Source organism: Magallana gigas, chromosome 8 (assembly GCF_963853765.1).
Source record: "Magallana gigas chromosome 8, xbMagGiga1.1, whole genome shotgun sequence".
NCBI lineage: Eukaryota > Metazoa > Mollusca > Bivalvia > Ostreida > Ostreidae > Magallana > Magallana gigas.
This window is the reverse complement of record NC_088860.1, coordinates 1,789,831-1,814,230: the sequence shown is the minus strand read 5'-3', so window position 1 is coordinate 1,814,230 and position 24,400 is coordinate 1,789,831. Positions and strand designations below refer to the sequence as shown.

Here is a 24,400-nt window from a genome sequence, read left to right as displayed (position 1 = left end):
CGTGGCTTTGGTTCAGCACAATTGTTGATACAAATTTAATTTTACATTGCAAGTAGATATATATATATACCTAAACATCAAAATTATTCATCAAAATTATGGGAGATACAAAATGTTGCTTAAAATTGTAAACTTAAATGAACAATTTATATGCGCATGGGTGTATTTGAGTACAATTATAATTATTCATTTGCAAAGAATAGTAGACGTTTGTGGCGTTTACATCCTTTTAAAATTAATTACATTTAATTTTCATTTAAATAGACAATACACTGATTTAAACAATTTTAAGATACTTTTCGTGAATCATATATTCTGATCTGATATAATGTTCAAACGAGTTCTTTGGAATTGCCTAATGTCTGTAACAGAAACAATCAAAACACACACAAAAAACCCAAAACATATATTTGATAAGAAAAAAAATATATACAAAAGAAAAAAGAGACAAATTATCAAACCAGTTTCTAAAAGAGGGAGCCGACTCTAATTTCAACAACAAATCATTAAAATAGACTTCTAAACAATATATTATTTCCAAACTTTAAACAGTTAAGTTGATCCAAATGAATTAAAACTTTCAATAATTTCCTTTAACTCGATAATCTATTTCAATTTAATTTCAATAAAATTCACCAATGTTTAATAAATATCTATTGCTCAAAACAAAAGAAAAAATTCCCATCAATGTTGTCAACTTTCCGTTGCTCTCTCTCCTCAGTATGTTTACAACCAATCCCCAGTCATAACATATAGACAGGTGCATGGACAGATGATACAGCCGTGGTTCCGGACGTAGACAGTTAGGATGCCATTACACAAGATACATATACAAACGCCTCCAGCCTAGACCGCTAACGGCCCCTATACACCAACACCACGTGTTCCCAAAATGGATGAGAAATGGCAGGTCTGGCCTTACGTATTCGTTCCCGTCGTTTTATTACAATTCAGCATATACAAGCTGGTATTAACTGTCATCCCCTTTAACATAACTTTTTAAATAGAATGGAATAAAGTATAAACTTTTTATCGTTAGTGTTCACTGCTAGAATAACAATCTTCCATTCAAACACGTGCTTTACAAACTAAGCTTTTTATCATTTTAAAAAAGCCAATTAAACACAACATTAAAAATGCAAAACAAATGCCTTAAAATAGGTGACAAACACATATAAACCTATAAAGTGAGGAGAAGTTTCCCAATCCTGGAGACCACCACATACCTTTAAACAGACTCACGTCCACTCTGCTGGAGTGAGGTATTTAAAATAAGCAGTGTACACGTCATTTTTTTTATTAGATTGAGATCAGTTATTTGGAAACTTTGATTTGCGTGCATATTCCCTTATTAAGCAAATGAATAGATATTCATTCACAGATATTCTCATCGTACGTTGAATATATGTAGTTCCTAAAAGTGGTTTAGTATTTAACAAAATAATTTGTTAACTTTGATTGACACAGGAAAAATTCGTCTGAATTGAAACTTTGCATTGGAATTGCTAATTTGTAAAACACTTGTTAACTACACATTTGATTTTCTGGTTCAATATAAATTTATAACAACTGCATTATACCTGAATATCTAACAATTGGATCATTTTTGGATTATACAAAAAAGTTCTTCGAATATAAAAGAAAAACTAATAATACCCATTTTTATTTTGAAGAAATATTCATATTACAAGTATATAAGTTTAAATTTTAAGTCAAATATATTTCTTCCAAAATAAGGTAGAAGGTATTTTAATCCTACAGTAAGGGATAACTAAAATGATAAATAACAAAGACGTTATGTCAGCACTAAAATCAACATGGATAATAAGACTTTCTCAATCCTCCACAATGCGTATTAAAAGCGGATATGATATGTTAGCAACGTTTGATAAGAAAGACTGGAGATGTTCTCAAAATAATTAAACAAGGCGTAAAGAAGTACTCCTGAATAAAATCAAATAATTGATAATCAGGAAAGCAGAAGAAATAAGTTCCAGTTGAAAATGATTTGCCCAATCCAAGAATATATATATACATAGATATAAGATAAAGAAAAAGAAAGCAAAACAATGTCTGCATAATCTGTATCATTGACTTATTAAATTTTAAAGGTATCGTCAATACTTACGAATCTGTTAATAACTTAAAGTTAGTAGTATGTAAAAAATATTTGACTGAGAAAATCCATTTGTAATAATATTATATAGAAATATATGAAATAAAATCAAGATTCAGCCATATTATTTATACTGAAAAGAGGTTAACAAAAAAAAGGTTATAAATGTATGTTTTCTATTATTTTTATTAATAAAAAAAAAAAACGTGACCTCAGTAATGAAGTGGGGAGACTCAGGATGACAAAAATAAATTTTAGACTCTAATTCATAGTAACTATTAGACTTTGATCGACCCGTGCGTGCACGGGTTGACATTGCAAATGATATTGGACATTTACGAAATAGATGACATCGACAAACCGTATTGTAGACATTTACATAACCAAGCTTTAAGCCTACAACGATGTCTTTAATTTCAATACACTTTGCTTAGTTAGAATAATCTAACTGTGTTTTAGAATAGGCCTTCACCACAGTTAACATACCTTCCATATAACGAGTTACCCGAAATGTAGTGTCACCGTGTGAAAAATACTTATTTAGAGTGACATATTGTTCCTTTAATTCAGTGCTAATTAGTTCTAATCAGACCTTGACCACCGGACATTAAGGTGTCACCTAATCCTTTTAATTAATTATCTATTATGTCAAGACTAACTCTATTTATTCACTCATGTATGTCTTGCCTATAAAGTGGTCGTTATTCACATTGATCATCAGTTGGAGACCGGACCTTGTATTGTTCATGCCGGCTGCTAGCTGCAATAATGTAGCCCTCTCCCGATTTTTTTTTTTTATTTTTTTTTTGGGAGAGGGCTACAACTCCATAGGATCTCCGTAATGGTGCAAGTGCGGGAGTGATTCACTCCCGCAAAGATTTCGTCTCAAATCATACATAAATGACAATAACATTTGCATTTTTACCTGAACTCAAACATTGTAGATGTCTCTGGCATAAATTAATCCAAAAATATCAAGTATAGTCCATATATCGGTTAATTTTTGTGTATGTTAACAACGAAAGTTGAATTTGTCCGCCATGTTTACTGACCTTGACCGGTTTTATTTTGGGACAGCCAATGAGAATTCAGGAGCGGATCTTCAACTGAATATAGGAATTCCCCTATTTTAAACATAATTAACGCGGTAAATATGAATTTTCTATTATATACCAATTCCTTAAATGATGTCTTAGTGATATAACGAGGTAAGCTCGATTATTTACACTGACATTCACGTTATCAATCCCATCAAAACTCTAAGCGTACATCCCATAAAATCACGCGAGAACTGTCATGGCTGCTGAAAAAGACGACTGGTAAACATGCTTATGTGTTTTATATGGTTTTGATTTATATACGCTTAATTTGTTCAACCTGAATTAAAAAATCATTTTATCTAAAGGAAGTCAAATAAAAAATCGATCTTTTCAGACCGAAGTCAGCCACATTAAAAAATTAATTTTGCACCATTACGGAGATCCTGTGGAATTGTAGCCCTCTCCAGTAAACATCAGATATAAAAAATCGGAGAGGGCTACATTATTGCAGCTAGCCGGCTGCATATATCGTGTAAAAACGACAAGTTTGGATCTTGAAATAAATTGTTGTTTGATATACCGGCTTCTGTATTTCTACCGGTCATAGTAGCAAAAAATTGCAGAATCGAACCCAAACGATTTTGGAGAAAATAAATAAAGCTCATTAAAACAACAGCCAAATTATTCATAAGGCTGTAAATATCTTTCATCAAAAATTTAATTCATATTAATGAAGAATTCAACCGTTTGTAATAAACGTCTTTTACTCGCTTCGAATTTATACACCATGTTAATCCGGAACTCTCGGCATTTTTCATATTAAATGCACTGGGTTAGAGTTATATCCCATATTTCCTTTGACGAACAGAATATATAACAAATTTTGATTGAAAATTTACACGTATTTGAAATAGTGTGTCTGATTTATCCATGCAAATGTGATATTGTGGAAACATATCCTAATAAACCTCCCGTGATTTAGCGTGAATGTAATGTGCATGCGCAAGATTGTAAAATCCCTAAAAATCCAGATGAATTTCTGATTTTTAAAAGGAATTTTCGTTGATTTTTAATTAGCGAAGCTTGATTGAGAAAAATAAAAACAAATTGGTAATTTTCAAGAACCAATGATGTTTAAAAAGTATGAAACAAAAGACAGTACTTTTCCGATATCTCGGTATTAAAGCCCAAAAATTCGAGTCTATTATTTGAATATAGTAGTATAGATTGGATTCAATATTAAAGTTGCATGGTCACGATTTTGTTCAAAAATTATTTCCCCTATTTTAATATTTACAATGCTTCAGAAAGGCATTTTAAATAGGCAACCGAAATTAGAGTGTAATTTGTTGAGTTATAAGCGAGTTGCAGAGCTTGAAATTCTTCACTATGTAAACAAAGACTTAATTTCAATTTTGAACGTTGAAGTAAAAATTTCAATTTTAAACTTAAAACAAATGTGTTAAACGTTAGGAACTGTTTATCCATGCCTTAAATAAGTAAAAGAAAGATAAATAAGCTGGAAAAAGAATTGTGACCTTTTTATCTTGCTTAAAACTCTTTGAATCGCTCTCAATTTTTTTTTGATTATTAGAAATGCTTTACCAAAGCATTGTTAATAATAGAAATCAAAAAATAAGATTTGACCAAAATCCTGACCATGCCCCTTTAAGAATTCAGACTGATGTATGTTTTTCTTCATTTCATATTTGTATACATATTATCCTATAGGTATACGTTTACTCAGAATGAAAAAAAAAGATCCACTGATGATAATGAAAAACCGTCTAGTGTGTGATAAAGACCTATCATGGTAGTGCTATTTTTCCTTTTCAAGAAAGTACGTCAATGACCTACTTTTTGAGATAATGGCCATTCAATATCTTTTGAAAATTTAAGAAAAGTCTATACAAATTTTACATTATGATTGAAATTTTCTTAATTGTGAAAATAATACAAATTGCTAAAGTCTAAAAATGAAATACAGACATTGAATTTTATAACAATCCGAATTTGAGAACTCAAACCCCGAGTAAACAACGTCTTTAAGGTCAGGATTCAGAGTGTCGTTTTGGTGCTAGAACCATTATGACGTCATAATTGATTTGATGAATCTTTTCCCGTATTTAACGGCTTTAAAGGAATTATGTAGAAAATAAGACAATATTTTTATATTCAGTATTTAATCATGGGAAAAGTAATCCCGGTACCTATATCCAATTTTACATTATTTTAAAGAGGAGGTCAAGACCTTGTTTAATGTCGTTTTTTGAGAGACTGTAGGCAATCTTGATATATTTCAATAGTCAAAAATAAATAAAACTTCGAGATTTGTTACTTTTATCCTTCATATTTCATAGAAAATGGTTGTTTAAAGTGTAATTTTTCATTGTGTTTGCCAAAAACTTAAGCCCCGGTACACCCTATAAAACAGATATTGTTATGAAGCGTCAATAAAAGAATTCATATTTTGAATTTCATAAACCTGTAGACACCTTTCATTTACTAGATCTTGACCTTACGTAAAAGAAATATAATGATAAAACATATTGAAACACTCTTTTGAGTACCTACATAACAATTTAAGTTTTTGATCCATTTTTCTCAGTCATGAAAATAAGAAAAAAAAATTGTTGAAATGACACTTTGGTTAACAATCTAGTATTTGGGATGTAAAATCTTTAACTAGAGTATATGTTTTGTTCTTTATCATCAATTAAAATTGCCTTATATTAGGCTAGCATACTTATGAATTGCTAGACAATCATCATTGCTAAATAAAGACTTAATTTTCTTTTTATTTTATTAAGGATGTTTTTTTTCTTTAGCACTAAAATATTTTTTTAATTCAAATTACTATGCTAAAGGGCCAAACCTTTTTAAAATTTATGAGAACAAGAAATTCTGGAAGTATTGTGATTATAAATTTGTCATTGCATAATATCTAAATGTTTGTTTTCAACTGTTTGTCTACCTTTTTTGAAAACCAAATTTAGTCATTGAAAAAAGATAATTAAGGCATGATAGATCTTATTCTGAAATTACTATAAGGGGCATGTGTATTAATACTGAGTATGTAGGTTCATGCTTAAATATGTTTCTAAAATATAAAATATTTTACGCGACTATTGAGCTTCATTATTTTTTTTTATTTTGAGCTATCTTAATTTTCAAAGAGTGGTTACATATATTTATGGTACTACTGTTTCGAAGTATCAGTAAATGGACATTTTAAGAGCTGCGATCGATATCATTCTTAAGCCGCCCAACTAGAAGTCATCTTTTGATAAGTGTCTTATTGATTTTTTTAAGTAAACATTTATGTATAGTTTTATTAAAATATGAATAATTTGGTCAAACAAATTTAAAAATTTTATTTTTACAATAAAGCGTAACTGGTGTTAATTTTCATGATCAATATTTTCTAAAACAAAAATCACTTTGTAAGCCCATTTATAAAATAACGAAACAAAGTACTTCTAAAACTGATGCTTATCAATTTACAAGTCGCTCAATATCAAATGACTAGGATTTATGTGTACAACTGTACCCATGAATTGGTGTAACGCAGAAACTGAATATTTGACCATTTCCTGTTTAGCTATGTGAACTACGCTGGTCTAGATGAGACGTGTCCGACAAAAATAAACATTGCGACCACAGTGTTCCTGGGCAGGGAGATATGCAACGTAGTGGAGCCCTACCATCATTGCCTCACATATTCCGCATTATGAATCCTAGGTACGTTATCTGACCTTAACTAACTGTTGTGATGTCATTCAATCCACCTCTGCGAATGTTATTGTCATTTAAATTAAGAGCACTTGGTTTTGTTTGACCCTTTCAGTTTCGCAGAAAAAATCATGCCTCGTGTTAATAGTCTTTATCCTAAAATCTAGGCACGTTCTAGTCAAATAAAAAATCTAAACGTTTATTGATTTTAAAATTTATGTTCATTAATTGGTGAATAAAACGAGTTCTAGAAATAAATGTGACAAATAAAAATACAGGTTTTTTCTGCTGTTGCATCAACTAATATGCTTAGATTCGATTCCCCCTAAGAATTAATTTCGGTCCGCGTCTGACCTAGTAATAGCATCATAAGTGAAACAGACTATACTATTGTATGCAGAATGTTCTTTGTAAATGTCTCGATATACTCAACTTTTATACAAAACAAAAACCCATTCTTTTTTTAAAAATCATGGTATTGCCCACCAAAAGCATGGCTATGATTTTATTAAGCAGCCCAATGTTTATTTTTTCAACCACGTGTAGAGAAGTTGAACACGAACGATAACTCTGTTTTGAATATTATCGTTTGGTGTAATTAACCGCTAGGTGATGATTAAGATATATATATATATATATATATATATATATATATATATATATATATATATATATATATATATATATATATATATATATATATATATATATATATATATTAAAAGATGTTCATGTTCTTACATAAATCAAAGTAAGTAATGATATGAAAACGACCAGTATTCACGTATTTTGAGTATATTATCCGAACATTTATACTTCCTCTCTGAACAATTCACGGGGAAGTATCGTTAACTTTCATTCGACCAACTCTGGATTTATTACATACTTAGCAACGATAAAGAAAAACATTCCGAACACATTCACAGGGGTGCCTTTGATCCAGCAGTCCAATACCAGTGACTTTTATCACTGCACTCAAATCTACTTGGATAAAAAGACTTATTAGGGCTGATACAAAATAGGTAAAGCTTCTAGAATCCATTCTGAAAATTAAAATCCCAGAAATATGGAGGAATGGCACAGATTATTCATACAGTTTATGTAAAACTTTGGGAAATTCATTCTGGAAAGAGGTGTTCATTAGCTGGTTAAAAATACAGGCGCAAAATGTATTAAGTAAATGTCAAGTTATAAATGATAATATATGGTACAAATAAATCCAATGACAAACTTTATTGAATATGCAAGTTTAAGAAGTGCTGTAAGGACCAGATTGCATACACAAGATTTAAACATACTAAACTTACAAATAATAAAAGAATATGGACCTGTTATCCCTAATCATATCCTAATGTTTAATAATAATCGTAAAGGCTGCAAACTTATGTACAACTTATTATTAGATAAAAAGAGAGAAACATGTACATCTATACCAAAATGGAGAGAAAAGGGTCATAACAATGCACAAGAAACCTGGCACAAAAGTTTTGAACTCCCCTTTAAATCTACACAAGAATCAAAACTACATTGGTTACAGTTCCAAATTCTTCATAGAATTGTTCCGACAAATAAATATCTTTTCAAAATAAAAAATGCAGAGTCTCCTGTATGTACTCTCTGTAAAAGAGATGAAGAGAGTATTGGGCATTTATTCTATGAATGTACTATTGTAAAAGAATTATGGTCTGCTGTTGAAGACTGGATTTTGCGACAGTTTGATCTGTTAATAACATTTGATAAACAATCAGTTCTCTTTGGAACTTTCACTACATAAAAACTGTAGAATATAGAATAATCATATGCTTAGAAGCTTTTCAAGATGATTATATAAATATATGTACAAGATAGGTCATGTATGTATATATATATATATATATATATATATATATATATATATATATATATATATATATATATATATATATATATATATATATATATATATATATATATATATATATATATATATATATATATATATATATATATATATATATATATATATATATATATATATATATGTTGTGAAAGTGAAAAACTCAATAAAAAAAAGCAAAAAAAAAAAAGAATTTTACCAGTGACAGTCCGATATTAGTGAGCTTCTTAATACCCGAGGTACGTAAGTCGTTAATGACCTTATTGCCTGATAGAATCAATTTTGATTGTATGACATGTTTTCGAGATGTCTTCATAGTCATAGCATTTCTTATCTGAAACATTTCCCATTTTTAAACCTGCCGGATATGAATTTTTACAAGCTGAAACCATAGGTTTTCTCAACCTCAGGTTTTCTCAAACTCAAAATAACGCTCTTGAATATATATATATATATATATATATATATATATATATATATATATATATATATATATATATATATATATATATATATATATATATATACCATTTACACATTCATCAAAGTAGTGAAGATTTTATTGTCAAGTCGCCCTAGCAATAGTGTCATAACATATAGGCTCTTGGCGTGCTTGATTTTACCAAAAGGTGTACACCGTATACACTTTTGTAAATCAAGTGCAAAGGTGTAGTGTTTAGGTGTACACCAGGTGTACACTTTCCTACACCGAGTCAGGGACAGTGTTGTTGGGTGTAGCACTGGATGGAAACTTGGAAAATGATTTTAAGTAATGTAATGGATTAGAAGTTGCATAAAAGTTGTCGTTTGTATAAAAGCCATTAAATTTAAAATATGTGTTTTTTTTATTGCATTTATATAACAAAAAGCCTATTAATTGTCGCAGAACAGCAGATTCTTTGTTTAAACTGCACCCTTTTACGTCATATTCATTCTTAACTTCCCTACACTTTGTACACTACACCATTGAAGTGGACTTGATATACAATACAAAATTTTACACCGGTGTATACTGGTGTACATCAATTTAAGCTTAATCAAGCGCGCCCTCTGTAAGTTCCGTGTACGTTCTGTGAATTCCGGGCAGTTCGACATGATGCCTTACTGCTTTGCCTTTGGCTGCACGCATATAATTGGAGGTATACAGAACTCTAGTTTGGGTTTCGGTTTCCCATCGACCCCAAGAAAAAGGAGACATGTATTGAAATATACCGATAGGTGCATTTAAGTACTTTTGCATCATATAATTGTAAGGAATAGCCACGATATAACAAGCTGCATGTATAGCATATCCCTACACTCCCTTGTCTTTACCCGTTCCAGAACAATCTCTTACTTTGGCTTTATACATGTTCAAGTAGTATTGTTAGTCTCCTCTGCTTGAAGATACTCCTGACACACGAGTAGGTTCTCTACCACAGGTACTGGTAGTGTCTAAACCTCGGGTTTCTTACTTAGAATCCATTGCAGAGCTTTAAAAATATCACTTCATTTAAAGATGTATTTTATAATGTACAAATGTAATAAGAATTTAAGAAGAATAAAATTTCAAATCATGCAGCATTGCACTTTAGTTCCATATGCACAGTATATACCCGGTATTAATTCCACATTGTAAATCTTGCTCACAATTTAAGCAATGGATGATTAAAATGTAACAATGAATATATTCATATATTAACTAGACTATGACCCCTTGCGTGCACGGTTGACATTGCATATCCGACATTTACGAAATAGATACATCAACACACCGTATTGTTGACATCTACATAACAAAGCCATAAACCTACAATAATGCTATTAATTTCACTACACTTTCCTTAGTTAGAATAATATGTGTCTCGGGAAAGGCCCTCACCACAGTTAGAATGCCACCCATATACCGGTAATGTAACAGAAAATTGAAGTTTCATTGAAAATAACAGTCAAATTAATCATAATAAACCTTTTTGAGACTGTAAATACCTTTCATCTAAACTTTTAATCCATATAATGGAAGAATTTTACACCTTTTCACCAACGTACACGCATTTTCTTTGCTACAGAGACAATACACGGAACGCATTCTATCGTAAAACCAGGTGCGTAGGACATTTACCATTTTAACGATAAAACATTCTATTTTCACTCTCCTAAGAAATACAATGTGAATTTTTTTTTTACAGGGAATGAATATTTTTTTTGCCATCGCGATACAAAAGTAAGTACTTAGTTGATACCTATAATTGTAATTTTATAATTTCTCTCATAAGAAATCATAAATATATATATGAACAGAATACAAAGCAAATTCCAATGAAAATATATACGTATATGTGTTTTGTTTCTGAGTTTATTCATGGAAATATAGTATTGTGGAAACATAAACTAAAGATCCCGTTAGCGTGAATGTATTGCGCACGCGCAAGATTGTAAAATCCGAAAAATCCAGACAAATTCCGGGATCTTTTGAGGAATTTTTGTTGATTATTATTTAGCTAAGCTTAATTGAGAAAAATTAAAAACAAATTGGTAATCTTCAAGTACCAATGATGTTAAAAATATTTAGAACAAACGGCAGTAGTCTTCCGATTTATCGGTATTAAAGCCCAAAAATTTGAGTCTATTATTCTAATATAGTAGTATAGATCTATTGGAAAAAACAAGTCATCTTGAAATTTAGAAACTGGAATAATCAATAAAACTGCGTTTATAAATAATGACAAAAAAACTGATGAACTCTATAAATGAACTTCTTTGAAATCACCTTATCTTAATGAGGGTTCATTTGATTCCTGGCATGAAGTAATTCATGAAATCATGTCATTACTAAAACATCAGCTTTGAAAATTCTGCACTGTCTTTATCAGGAAATCTTCAGATTAAGCCTCTTTTACCATTACATTTTCCCCCAGGTAACTAAATTGACCCCACAAAATTAATGATTTTATAGTATATGCAATGATACATTAAGAGATGGATTTTTTTTTTATTTTCAAAGCAGTGGAACCCCGGCCCCCTTCTCTTGTAAATATTTTAGCTAGTCTGATCCGAAGGCTCAAACGAGCCTTTACTGATTAAAAGGCATCTTTCTGTCATCTGTAAAAAGCTTTAACATTTTTCTGGCCCTTCAAAAATAAGTTCTTGATTCTGCATCTTACATTAATGTTTCAAATTATTAATGTAGACAAACAACAGGGTTAATCAAACACAATAGAAAAAAAACATCAACAAGGAAGCTCAGGATCAACCAGGATTTACATTTCAGAAAGATAGAAACAACCTGTGAATCCTTAACTGTCCAAGTAGTTTTCGTAGAATAATCTGTCCTCATCTGCTACAACTCTTTTGAGTGTTCTGTATTATGGGGGAAAATATGCAAACTTAAAGCAATTTTATGTTTGTTCAATCGGTTATTATGATGCAAACAGACATGGATATTTTGTTGTTATTTATAATAGTAACTTGCAATGTACATAAATCAAACTCAAGTAGCTTTGACCAATACATATTATTAACAATATAAATAATAATGCAGGTACCTGTAGTTCCTGATTTGATGGATACAGTTCACGCATTGTCACTGTTCTCTTGGTCAGTTGCAACTTTTTGGGCCTTTTCCAGTAGGCTCGGAAAAACACCTCGAATGTATTAGCATTACCGGATGTTAGAATTTTATACTAAGTGCAGTCGCTTCCCATTAAAATAAATCGGCTAGACAACCTTATAAGTCGCTTCTGTGCTATATTTTAGGGTATATCATTTACTTTATTGAAGTCTAGCTTAAATCTCAACAGATCGTAAAATGTGTTGTGTTTATATCAAATTTTATAAAAAGAGGGGTTGTCTTGGACGCCTGGGTAATACATTCGAGGTGTTTTTCCGAGCCTGCCGGAATGCCCGAAATGTTGCAATTGCTCTCTGGTGGTACTACCGTAAATAATAGTGCTGTATCTTATGTATCTGCTAAGATCCGTTAATTACACTGATAACAGTTTGAGAACTAACCAAACATCTGAACTACAAAATGACATGATCGAGGTGTGTTTATGTGTAGTGAACTCACTTGAACTTTTTAAGATGTATCTCTCAATGAGGCTTGCACCAATGTATGGATTACTCGACATTCTTTATCAAACACAAATTTCGACGCTCGCTCACTCTCTACTGCTGCCTCACTCTAGTTAACTTTCTGTGACCGTCAACATGCGTTGCCCAGTACGATATGGACAATGCCATAACTTGGACTGCCCGGTTTCATGTAAGTCACGTGCCGAGACTTACGGAGCCTACAGGACGAAAGTTTCAAACAGATAAGACTGTATTTCTAAATAAAAATATCAATTTAAACTAATTCATATTAAACTTAAAACTTGGCATAGTCTATTAGCCTTGTCCAGTTATAATATTAATGTACATCTACTTGCAACCGAACAGCAAGACACCCACGAGTCTGCTAACATACTACAAATCTGGATATGCCGGAAATGATCAAGTCCGCATCGTTTGAGTCGACTGAGCATCATTCAGAGAACTGTTGTAAAACATTTAAAATAGGTTCGTTTGAAATGATATTAATAGTTGTCCCTGCTACGATAAGGGTATGTACGGCATACTCATCATTTTAAAGAAAAAATCTTTTGTCAGAAAGTGCAAAAATAAAAATGGAATAAATGAAGTTTACTAGATACGCCCTTACAGGTTTACCCACGAACGTCCAGTCTCAATCATCAGCTGAAGTACAACACAGCAAAAGTGTGCCATTGTTGATCTAACATGTTTACAAATGTACATAAAGATGTGGTTTTTTAAACAGAAATTTTTATACATACGTACATACATGTATCTGTATTAAGGAATCGCATAGAACCTGTTGTGAAGATGCTTTGTTCTTAACAAACTTTAGGTAGACTTATATTTAGCTTTGCCGTTTTGCATTATTGCTAGCCAGCTGTGAAGGCTAAACGTAAAAGGATAAAAGAACACAAATACAGATATCAATACAGTAGACTCTTTCGTTAGCAGCTTATTTAATAAATAAATGAAATAATAATACACTGATGAATAAATACTTGTAAACTTTAGCGCGGATACATTTAATTTTCATAGTTTTGCATAGTCTTCATGTCTTCTGTTCTTGTTTTTAAAAGAGATTTCCGTATATAACAGCGTAAAACAACTTGATGAATGTAATGGTGTACAAAGGTAACCTTATAATTAAATGGGCCTGACAAATATCCAAATAATCTGCCTTTGAACGCACTAATGAATCATATCGACAATAAGTAGATAAATAGATCAAGAATGCAATGTACGTCAATAATAAAAAACACGCTCTTGTCAATTATGAATACATTTTAATGTATAACCTATTTTGTAAATGAACAATGCAAAGTAATTTCGTAAACATTACTGAGCTGTGTAACATGATATATTTATATATAAAACATTATCGAATGAAGTGAAAAAAACAATGATCATGTTTAATAAATCGAAATGAATGCTAAAAAAAAAATATAAGAATAGTTATTTTTTGAAAGTCGGCAATAACAGACAAGTACATGTACATGCATATCATTAACGTAATACAAATATGTGCAAATCAAATGTTATTAACGCATGTTTAAGATAGAGTTAATGATACACATATAAACCATGCTCTCTTTACCTAATAAGAAATAATTAATATTCGTGGTGGCTTAATTTTCTTGGTATTCGTGGGTAGCCCTCCGCCACGAATTTACATCCTTAACGAAAACAACTTTATAAAGTTCGTTCTTTTTCAAAGCGTCGCTCTTTATTTCCCATTCGAAAAAAGATAAGAAAAATATCAATAAATGACCTATTTTGATTGAATTCTAAAAAAGCATAACTTCTGACGTCATAATACTGCCAGTGGGTGCAAATGAATCAAATAATTAGGTGAAAAATATATTTTATATCAACTCTTCTAAAAATAACACAACAATTTCATGCACATGCAACCCTTTAAAAAATGGCGAATTATGGGTGCCAAATTTTACCTATATCATGTATAGTTCTTTGACTATGTTTTTTCTAGGTTGTTTCAAACACATCTTTATTTTTTTATTTTCCAATTTTATTCAATTTAAATCAGGAAAAATAATAACTTATGAGTTGATTTGTCTTGTACAGATATTTATATCGTTTTGAAAATTCAGGTCTAAAACAAATGTTTGATCATAAATTTTAAAATGATATTTCTTGTTGCATAACAAATATTATAATAAAGCAAAAGAGATGCAGCAACCACGACAAAAAAAAACAAAAAAAAACCACACACAAAAACAAAAACAAAACAGAACAATGAGCTAATCCCTTTAAACTTTAGATAAAACGCTGAATCATTTCTTCAACCAGAAATGGAATGGTGTAATAAATGTCTGTTGTGGCAAGCACACAACTATTTGACATCAAGGATGTCTACATGTACCTTAGAGAATTTAGGATATTTTTCAAAAAATATTTTATCACTCTACTATTCAAAACGACAATACAATTCAAATGTCACCTGTCGTAAAATTGCAGATCTTGCAAATCGGGTATATTTTGTATCAAAGTCTCGCAACCTTTGTTCATCGGAAAACAAATTATTCGTTCACCCACATATGGTATTGTTGTTTTAGCCTGCACCATAGCAACGACATTTAACGAATCTTTTTCTGGTGACAGTGAATGTCGAAATACTAGTGATCCCGAATCGCCTTTTTCTGCAAATGGTTTGTAATTCCATCCAGCAATATAAATTACGGTACTTGGTGAAACAAATTTCTTATCATGTATTGTAGTTTCAACTTTTTTGACAGTACCGGTTGTAAGCCCAGTTGTTGCTCCTCTTTTGTGAACAATATCGCCCACTTTGAGATCTTGGAGAGAAACTTTGGCTGGAGATGGATGTCCAAAATCATCAATGAGAAGTTTTTCACATTTTTCATAAATAATAGAGCGAGTCACTTCGTTGATTAAAACAACTGTAATGTCATCATGTAGTTTCTCCATATTATTGTTTGGTTGCGGCATTTCTTTCCCAAGCTCCACTACTTCGTTGTCTATCAAAGTATAGCAAGTGTCTACATGTTTCAATGCATGTCGGCATGTCACTGCGACCATGCGATTGTTATTGCTTGTGAACATAAGACTTCCCGTTGTTGCGTAGCATTTATTTGCGTGAAAAGCGGCTACGCCTTCATTTACATATACAAATTTGGCTCCGTGTAAAGGTTCTCCTGTTTTACTTAGCTCTGATACCGAAAGGTGGTCTTGAACATTGATAACTAAATGTAGGTTTTCAAAACCTGCCTCTAAGAGGCCAGCTTCAAGCCACTCTTTAACACCCTTATCATTTGCTACAACGTTTAGTATATTGCCATTAATTTCGTAGTAGAGAAGACTTTCACTAAACCTTCAATGAAAAAAAATATCATTTCACGACACATACAATAAATTATAATTAAAGAACTTAAACTGACATTGTTTAGAAATAAATGTCTGTCAAAATTACATTCTTATTTTCTTGAAAAAAGTAACAGTAGCCATACAATATCAATGAAATAAATCTATCAGAAAAGATACAAAGACTGATCTAGTCATACATCTTTGAAATTATTTTAAGCTGCAATCTGTAGCTCCGGGTCTGAAAAAAAGAAATCAAAATTCGGATGAACGACCCGAGAGTTACAGTTGCGTGCGTGTTAAACAGTACGACGGCTAAAATATTGCGCTAGCTTTGTGTCTATTCATTTTACTTTCGAACACATTCAATACAAATATTTGAATTTAAAAAGGAAATGTACTGTGTACTACTGATATCGTGGAGACTCTGGATTATATTTTCAAGGTGAATTTAACGTATTTCTTTTTCAGAGAGGTCGGTCAGCGTTTTAAAGAGAAGGTCTAAGGCGAGTAAAGTGACGACATCAGAAGTTAATATCCTGAAGAATTAAATGGTAGTATGTTTTCCCACATTTAAGAAAGTAAGGTTTATCAGTCTAGAACTAGCGCATTTTGTTCGCCATAAATTGCAACTGTTTAACCCGTACGTAACTGTAGCTCCCAGGTCGTCCATTCCTTTTTTCAGACCGTAAGCTACATACCTATAGCTTTGGTAAATAATGTTGTATGTCTTACAATTTGGTACTGTTACAAAGATGAGCAATTAACTCGCGTACGCCTATAAAATATAAATTATGCTTTACAGCAGACCTGTTTAGTATTCTGTTGATTTCAAGGTGATCCGATTCATTATCTTCGTCGTTCTCGGTCAAATTTTCAGGGTATCGTTCTGCCTGTTTTAGTCGCCTAAGAATTGCATTCACTTCACAGAGACCTGATCCAGTGTTTTCCGTAGGAGGTGAGTATTTAATTAGTTTTTCTTGAATTTGTTTGAGATACTTTGATAACCTTTTTTCAAGAATGCAGGTTAGTTTGCTGATCATTTCTGAACGAGTCTCAATGACAAATTCAACTTCTTCAATACAATGTTTGTCCACTTCTTTGATAAGTTTCGTTCTAAGTGGCTCATTATTGAAATTGTCGAGTTTTGTCACAAACAAAATGATTCCAGATTTTAACATAAAGTGTGGTCTAAGCTACAAGTAAACATGTTAAATGAATAATATTCAACGGTTTTGAAATGGCATTGGATAGTAAATGTAGCATGTGGATTTATTGCTTAAAGCAATATGAGCTGTATTTTTTAGAATTTTATTTTGGTTCAAAAACCTGTTAGAATGATAAGTCTGCATGTAACGTAAACTTGTATGCTAAATAAGATCATTACTTTTTGTCAGAAGAAAGATTTCTCTTCTAAGGAATATATAGCAAATCAATTTTTGTACAGTATGACATTAATTCAATTCAATTCAATTAAGGCTTCTTAATGGGTTTTTTTAGTGGGTAATTTTTGCAGAAAATAACATTTTCGTAAAAAAAAAAATCAGCATGAAAATTGCTGCTCATATTGCTTTAAGGAGACTGGTTGGTCAACTTGACCATCACATTCACCTTACAATTTATTTAAGATACGAATATTTTAGTTCAACTATGATTTGTATATAATAAGGGTTAATACTATATTTGTATATTAAGCTCTTACTAAAAAACGAGATTAATGAAGCCTTAACATGGCTGGCCACAACAATCTAGACCACTTAGTTACCAGAACATATATCAAGAGAAATCTAAACGAAGAAATGCTCCCTTTCGTACAAAAATACTATAATAAAAATTCTAATTGATCACATTCGTGTTATGAAATATTAAAAAGTATAAATGTTATCTTACTCATGTTTTTGTTGTCGTAAACAATTGTAATACTAATTGCCGATGTACCAGCAAATGCTAAATTTTCTTGTCTTATCTATTTCGCCGCGTCTTTTGATGAAAGTTATTGTTTAAGTCCGTATTTGTAATACCGATACCTTTGATATATTTTTTTTCAAAATGAACGACACAAAGTTAAATGTGTTACGTTTTGGCTATTTATATGAATTTACAAAAAAAATTTGAGTTTGTTTTAAAAGAACAAAGTAAAACCACCATATTGTTTAGCAGCTAATGATTACAAATTGTATAACCTTATATAAATATCTTGGCCATCGGGTTTTTAATAATGGTTTAAAAACCAAAGATTCTAATTTCAATATTACTTTGTAATCTCTACATTGGATTAAGCCATAATTGTCCTTTTATCAAAACTTCACTTAAGAATCTTTTTTACAAAGTTTACTTGGAACTGGTTTTGAAGCTTAAAATTGTCCTCAACGTCTAACTGGTCAAAGGTTCATACACAGTCAGACGACAAAATGTGATAAAAAGCACTTTGTCTTTCCATTTGAAAAATTTGAAAATGAAAAAGAAGGATAGTTACCTTCTTTATTTCTTGATGTATTCGTTCTACGTCACCAGTGAAAAAATAAACCATCAGAACATCTGTATAAAATTTTGCGTCTTTGAGATTAAGAAAATATTTGTGTCGGATAAAATTCATTTCATTTATTTAACATTCTTAAAAAAGCAATTAGAAATTAAAGAAATTTTAAATATTTATTAATCAATAGAGTTAATAAAAATGTTTATAAAATGCATCAATGCAGATTTATTTATTTATTTATTATTAACCTTTTGGGGAATGAGTAACTCGGAATGTTTCAAGCAGTGCATCTCCAAACACTTTCATTTTACTTTCTTCATTAAATTCTCCTCCGATGATGATAGAACAGTCTCCAAAAACAGAGTTCTGGAATACTGGATTAGGTGGTAAACCTTCATTAAACCTATGAAGTAAAGATCTGTGGTATTTGTAGCGCGGTAGGTAGTTTACATCAGACAAACCTTGAAAGAATAAATTTGATAGTATACTACAAATATACAGACAAAACGTAAACTTGCATGATCCATAACCAAGCATCTTCTAAATTTCATGTTTTTTGCATGCTACCTAGAAACACGTTATCCTTTCTCTCCTCTTCCATAAATTCAGCTTCCTGTTGAAATAAGAAATAACTTATCTCACAATAATGTACAGACTGTGTGCTATGCATTAAACCTTTAAAATTGAATTTTATATGTAAAAAATACAGATTAATAAAAATGACACCTACACTAATCTTCTTTTTCTTCCTTTGCAGTTCCTTTTTTTTGTAAGAACCAGTCTTCAAATTAATGAAAATACATATTAAACAGGTGTTGCTAACAATGCAAATGGATATAATGCTTCTAATTGTATTGAACAGAATGATAGTTTTTTTTAAGATATTGATAACAAATTCGCAATTATGCTAAAATTCCTTTTTGAAGTTATCTTTCAATTTAGAAAAGATTGTTTATCAGTCGGGCCAAATTAAAATACTTTTTTGTTTGGAATTGTCTCATGCCTTAGTGAAATACCCCGGCTGGTTAAATTTGTATTTGCAAAAAATACTTATTTTTATTTTTTTTTTGGTCAAACAATGTTAACATATAAGTTCTATCGTCAAAATAATTACTTTTATAAAGATTGACTTTAATCTCATAAAATTCAATAACATATATCAACAAATATCATCTTCGTTGTATTTCTAGATAGAGATCAAAATTCCAAAGATAAATCCTACAAAACACCTGGTGTCAGTGATGAAAGTCAAATTCTTGTTATATGGTTGTGTTTTTAACAACTCTTTGGGATGTTTCTTTCTTTTATTGAAAACAAAACTGACAGAAAAAGGCATGTGATTTGGAACTTTTCATCTTTTTTTCAACCAATTTTCAATTAGGTCCGGAAATCCCCAGGCGGCGATTCCAAACAAACAATTTTTAATGATTGCCTCGATTGTCGTTTGTTTCCCTATTTCACATAATGACATACATGTAATATGAACATACCTCTGGAATATGTTTTCTAGAAGTAGAATCTTCTTTTCCCAAACTTTTGTGCAGTTGAATGTCTGACTAATAAATCAAATTGGAAATAAGTAATACAAATAAACTAAACCGATAATATTAACTGATAATGTTTTAAACACAAAAACGTATTTTATACTTACATCGAAATCATAAGCCTGTAATTTCTTTGATTTCTTTTGAAACAGATTCTTTGAAGTAAAATAAAAAACAATTGTAATGTTGTCTGATTTATATTTATTAACACAAATGGAAATCCTAAATAATTATTAAAAAAAATTTTCTTACCAATTTATTCCGTATCCTTGCAATTAAACTTCCTCTTAAGCTTGAATACGATGCAACATCTTCATCAATTTCAAAACCTGACTACGTAAAAAATACTTATATATGTACACTTGATTACGAAGAATAGCGACTTGTTTTGGTAACGATTTCACGATTGAATCAAATAAATTGTGAAAATGGCAATGGGTGATGTACATTGTTTAAGTTTCAGACTGTTTTAGAATATAAATAATTTTATCATATTTCAATATGATACAGAAATGGATATGATGTTGATTTTAAGGACTTTGAGAAAAAAACAATTATCAGTATCTTTACTTCAAAAACTATAAACCTCGTATCCCTACAGTCTCACTTTCCCTTACACTAAGATTGGATATCTTTATCAAAGTCAAAACCGGGCTACAATGAATTTATTTAATGAATAAAATGTCATGTGTATACTTTAGATTAAGAAGACTAACCAATTATCTTAGATGCCATTCTCATAATTGAATCAAATGAATTGTGTAAATGGCAGTAGGATTTGAACATTGTTTGTCTGTGATAACATATTATAAATTTTGTCAAATCTCAAATATTACAAAATCATCTTATTTTACTAGAAAAAGTACAAATCGTGTTATCATATCATCATATTTACATCAAAAGCAGCTTCTTTCGAAACTGAATCCTTATTGGAAAAGTTGCACAATATACTAAATTCAGGTCCAAAGTTGAACATAAACTTTCTTTTCGTTCCATAAATAAGAACAAGAAATCATATTGACGCAAGCGTCAAATGGGCCGCAAAAAATATGATTGTTGTATGAATTATTGGTTGTTTACATAAAAACACACCACAAAGAAGAAAATAAAAGTTTGTTGTACTGGTTGTAATTTTAATATACTTTCAGCGACTTGTTTTGAAGTTTAACATTTTACTATTATCATAAAGAATCGAGTTCGTTAGTGTAAGCATTTCTAACGGTAATTGTATGATCATTGCCATAGTATGAAGTAATGGAGAACACATTGATTTGTATATTACTTTAATACAAAGTTCAACTTATCATTTTTCTCTCTGAGATTATGTATTTCAAACCATTTTGGGTTTTTTTTGTTGCATTGTATTGAATGAAAACTTAATGCATTTGTTTATATGATTTCAAGGGACCGCATGATAAAATAAAAATGGATTAGTTCAAATTTTCCAGTCAATTCAAAATTTCATTTCTGTCATATTTTTGCGTAAAAAATTGATATGGATGTCATTTCATGATATTTTCTACCACATTTTACATGTAAACATAATAAATACACACACAAATTCATTTTATTTGACACGGCACATAAAAATTCAAATATATCAGTCATATAAAATTTAATGACATTAAAGCTGCTTGGTCTGGTTTTTTTTTGTTATTACAGTATCAAATTTTTTTCTATACAAACCATTTATCCTAGAAAGTTAACGACTTTCTCCTATTTACACCAGCAGAATCAGACTCCTTTCAAAGTTAGAAATATTCAAAGTAAATAAAAATAATTTCTTTTTGGGCAAACGAAAAAACAAACCAAATTGCATCACGGGAATGTTTAGAAAAGGAAACCGTTTGGTTTCGTCCCCCGAATAATTGGGGTTATTCAACCCGCATGCTATGTATCGATTGTAAAGAAAGCAAACTTCAGAAATAATAGCGAACAAAACGTACACATGTTTATTTGTAATTTGTCTGATAATTTCTACCTTTATTTAAAGCGATGTCAAAGAAGTAATATAACCATACCCTTCTCGTCGTCAGGGGTGAACTTTAACATGAGGCGAAATAACGCGTTACCCTTTTATGTCGTTTGTATTGTTAGCAAATTTTGTACGCATTTCTCTTCATTGAAATTTGGCTTAATGGACTGGGAAAACTACTGCAATGTCTATTATTATACATATACTTAGCATAACCATCGTTTAAAAGCGTGCATAAAATTTGATATAAAATCGGACCAAGCAGCTTTGAGGTCTTTAGTATTTCAGGTCTTTAGTATGTCCCGTGCATAAAATTTGATATAAAATCGGACCAAGCAGCTTTAAGGTCTTTAGTATTTCAGGTCTTTAGTATGTCCCGCATACCGATCCAGATGCATTATTTTGAAAAGAATGAAGAACTCCGAAATTTTCCGAATAGATTATAGTCTCGATAAAAACGCGCCAAACACGTCGATAGTCTACTTAGTATGACCATTTTTTTTATTTACGAGTAAAACAAAAAATATGTGATATTTTTTAAAAAGGCATAAAACATATTTCTACATGCAATTTTACTTTTAATTCATAAAAAAAGCATAATATTAATTCTATTTAAAAAAAACTATCCCGCAGAAACGCAGTAACAATATTCAAATGTATATCAAATAACGGACCGCCTTCCGGCAGCCCGTAATTATTATTGCTGTTTAATCAGAATACATCTGATAAATAGTTCTATAATTTGCAATAAGCTGATTAACTACAATAAAACAAATAGGAACAAAAAGCAGTACATATTTTTTTGTAATTATATTGATTTGTAGTTTAAACGACAAATATCAAAGGAAAAAAGTTAAACTGATAAACAGCTCGATTTGTTTGAACTCTTCCTGTGTGGACCGGAAGTGACGGAAGATAACATAAAACCGGTTAAACGCATCTTCAATCGAATGTCTATCATCAGTGAAAGTTTCGTGTTTTGATCACTTATAGTTTCTGAGATCTCCTGGGTACAAAATGTGTTTTAAAAAAGGTACCTGAGATAATTGAGATATCTCACCGGAAGTAGAACTTTTTTGCTGATATAACATTGCATAGATAACCTGTGTATAGATTTATACTTATATGTTTATTCTATGGAAAAGGAATTTAATGCGTAAAAATAATTATTTTTGAAGTGCTTCCGGTGACGACCGGAAGTTACGACGATCAAAACAAAATAGCTTAAACACATCTACATACACAGGTCTATCATCCCACAAAGTTTAGATGTTCAAGTCTTTACCATTTTTAAGATCTCGGATGACAAGCTTTTCGTCGCGGGACAGGAAACAGAAGAACGGAAGTGAATTTAGAACAACTTTAATTAAAAACCTCTAGATTTTTTTGATTTTCAATCAAAACTTAAAATTATAGGAATATCTATCAAGACAACTCTCTGATATTCACGAGACAAAAAAGGGAAAAAAAATCACACTAATAACTAGACTCTTGTTTTTATAGCAACAAAAAGGTCTTCCGTTCCTCGTGTATTAATCTGTACACAAAGTCCATTTCTCTTGTAAACAGAAAATGGATATAATATAAACTGTAAAGGAATTCCGAAGAAATAAACAAAACAAAAAGACAAAATTTCAATTTTTTAGTACTTTCTGTGACGACCGGAAGTTATGTCGGATCATACAAAACATAGTAAACATATATTCATACATTGTTTTGTCTTTCCTCAAAGATTGGATATTCACATTTTTTGTTATAATATATCGTTGAGAAAAGGTTTTCTCGGCACCGGAAACCAACAAACGGAAGTGATTTAAGAAATTGAAAGTGGACATTTTAGAACATTTACCCACGGTACGTTACAGTTCATCAAATTGAGTAAAATGTAAAAAAAAAATCTAAATCAAAAATTATCTAATGCTCCAATGCTTCGAGTGAGAACCAGAAGTGACGTACGACTTAAAGGAGCCTAAAGAATATACAATCTTTACGCCACCTTTAAGTTACCTTTAAGCTTGAGCGTATAGTTCCTTAATGTCCAGTCTTTTTAAAACCACTCTTAAGCCACTTTTAAGTATCTTTAAGTGATATTTACGCCCTTTTTAAGTTATACCTGCGCCGTCTTTTTGCTGCCTTTAAGTCAACTTTGTTCAATCTATCAGTGAACAGTGATTATGTTATATCCATTAATTCAAACATTAAACGGGGGGGGGGAGAGGTTGCTTTGGGCAGTTCTAATAGTC

At 30.8% G+C, this 24,400-nt stretch overlaps 1 protein-coding gene and 1 long non-coding RNA gene across 2 annotated transcripts; both read right to left on the bottom strand.

The window, feature by feature from the left end:
• Window positions 1-15,103: 15,103 nt before the first annotated feature.
• Window positions 15,104-17,592, bottom strand: LOC136270720 (uncharacterized). Its single transcript, XM_066069220.1, has 2 exons — window positions 16,970-17,592; window positions 15,104-16,169 (listed from the first exon to the last, which is right to left on the bottom strand). The coding sequence occupies exons 1-2, from the start codon at window positions 17,338-17,340 to the stop codon at window positions 15,275-15,277; spliced, it is 1,266 nt and encodes a 421-aa protein (XP_065925292.1). The 5' UTR covers window positions 17,341-17,592; the 3' UTR covers window positions 15,104-15,274.
• Window positions 17,593-18,582: 990 nt separating this feature from the next.
• On the bottom strand, window positions 18,583-19,421 carry LOC105333738 (uncharacterized). The gene is made up of 4 exons (XR_010708334.1): window positions 19,369-19,421; window positions 19,206-19,251; window positions 18,887-19,099; window positions 18,583-18,697 (listed from the first exon to the last, which is right to left on the bottom strand). It is a non-coding gene; the product is annotated as an uncharacterized lncRNA (long non-coding RNA).
• Window positions 19,422-24,400: the final 4,979 nt, after the last annotated feature.

Excerpts from the sequence above, each read along its gene's own strand:
- LOC136270720 (XM_066069220.1), bottom strand. The coding sequence starts at position 17,340 with ATGTTAAAATCTGGAATCATTTTGTTTGTGACAAAACTCGACAATTTC. Across the intron at positions 16,170-16,969 it reads ATCAACAGAATACTAAACAG|GTTTAGTGAAAGTCTTCTCT; the intron begins GTCTGCTGTAAA and ends TTTTCATTGAAG.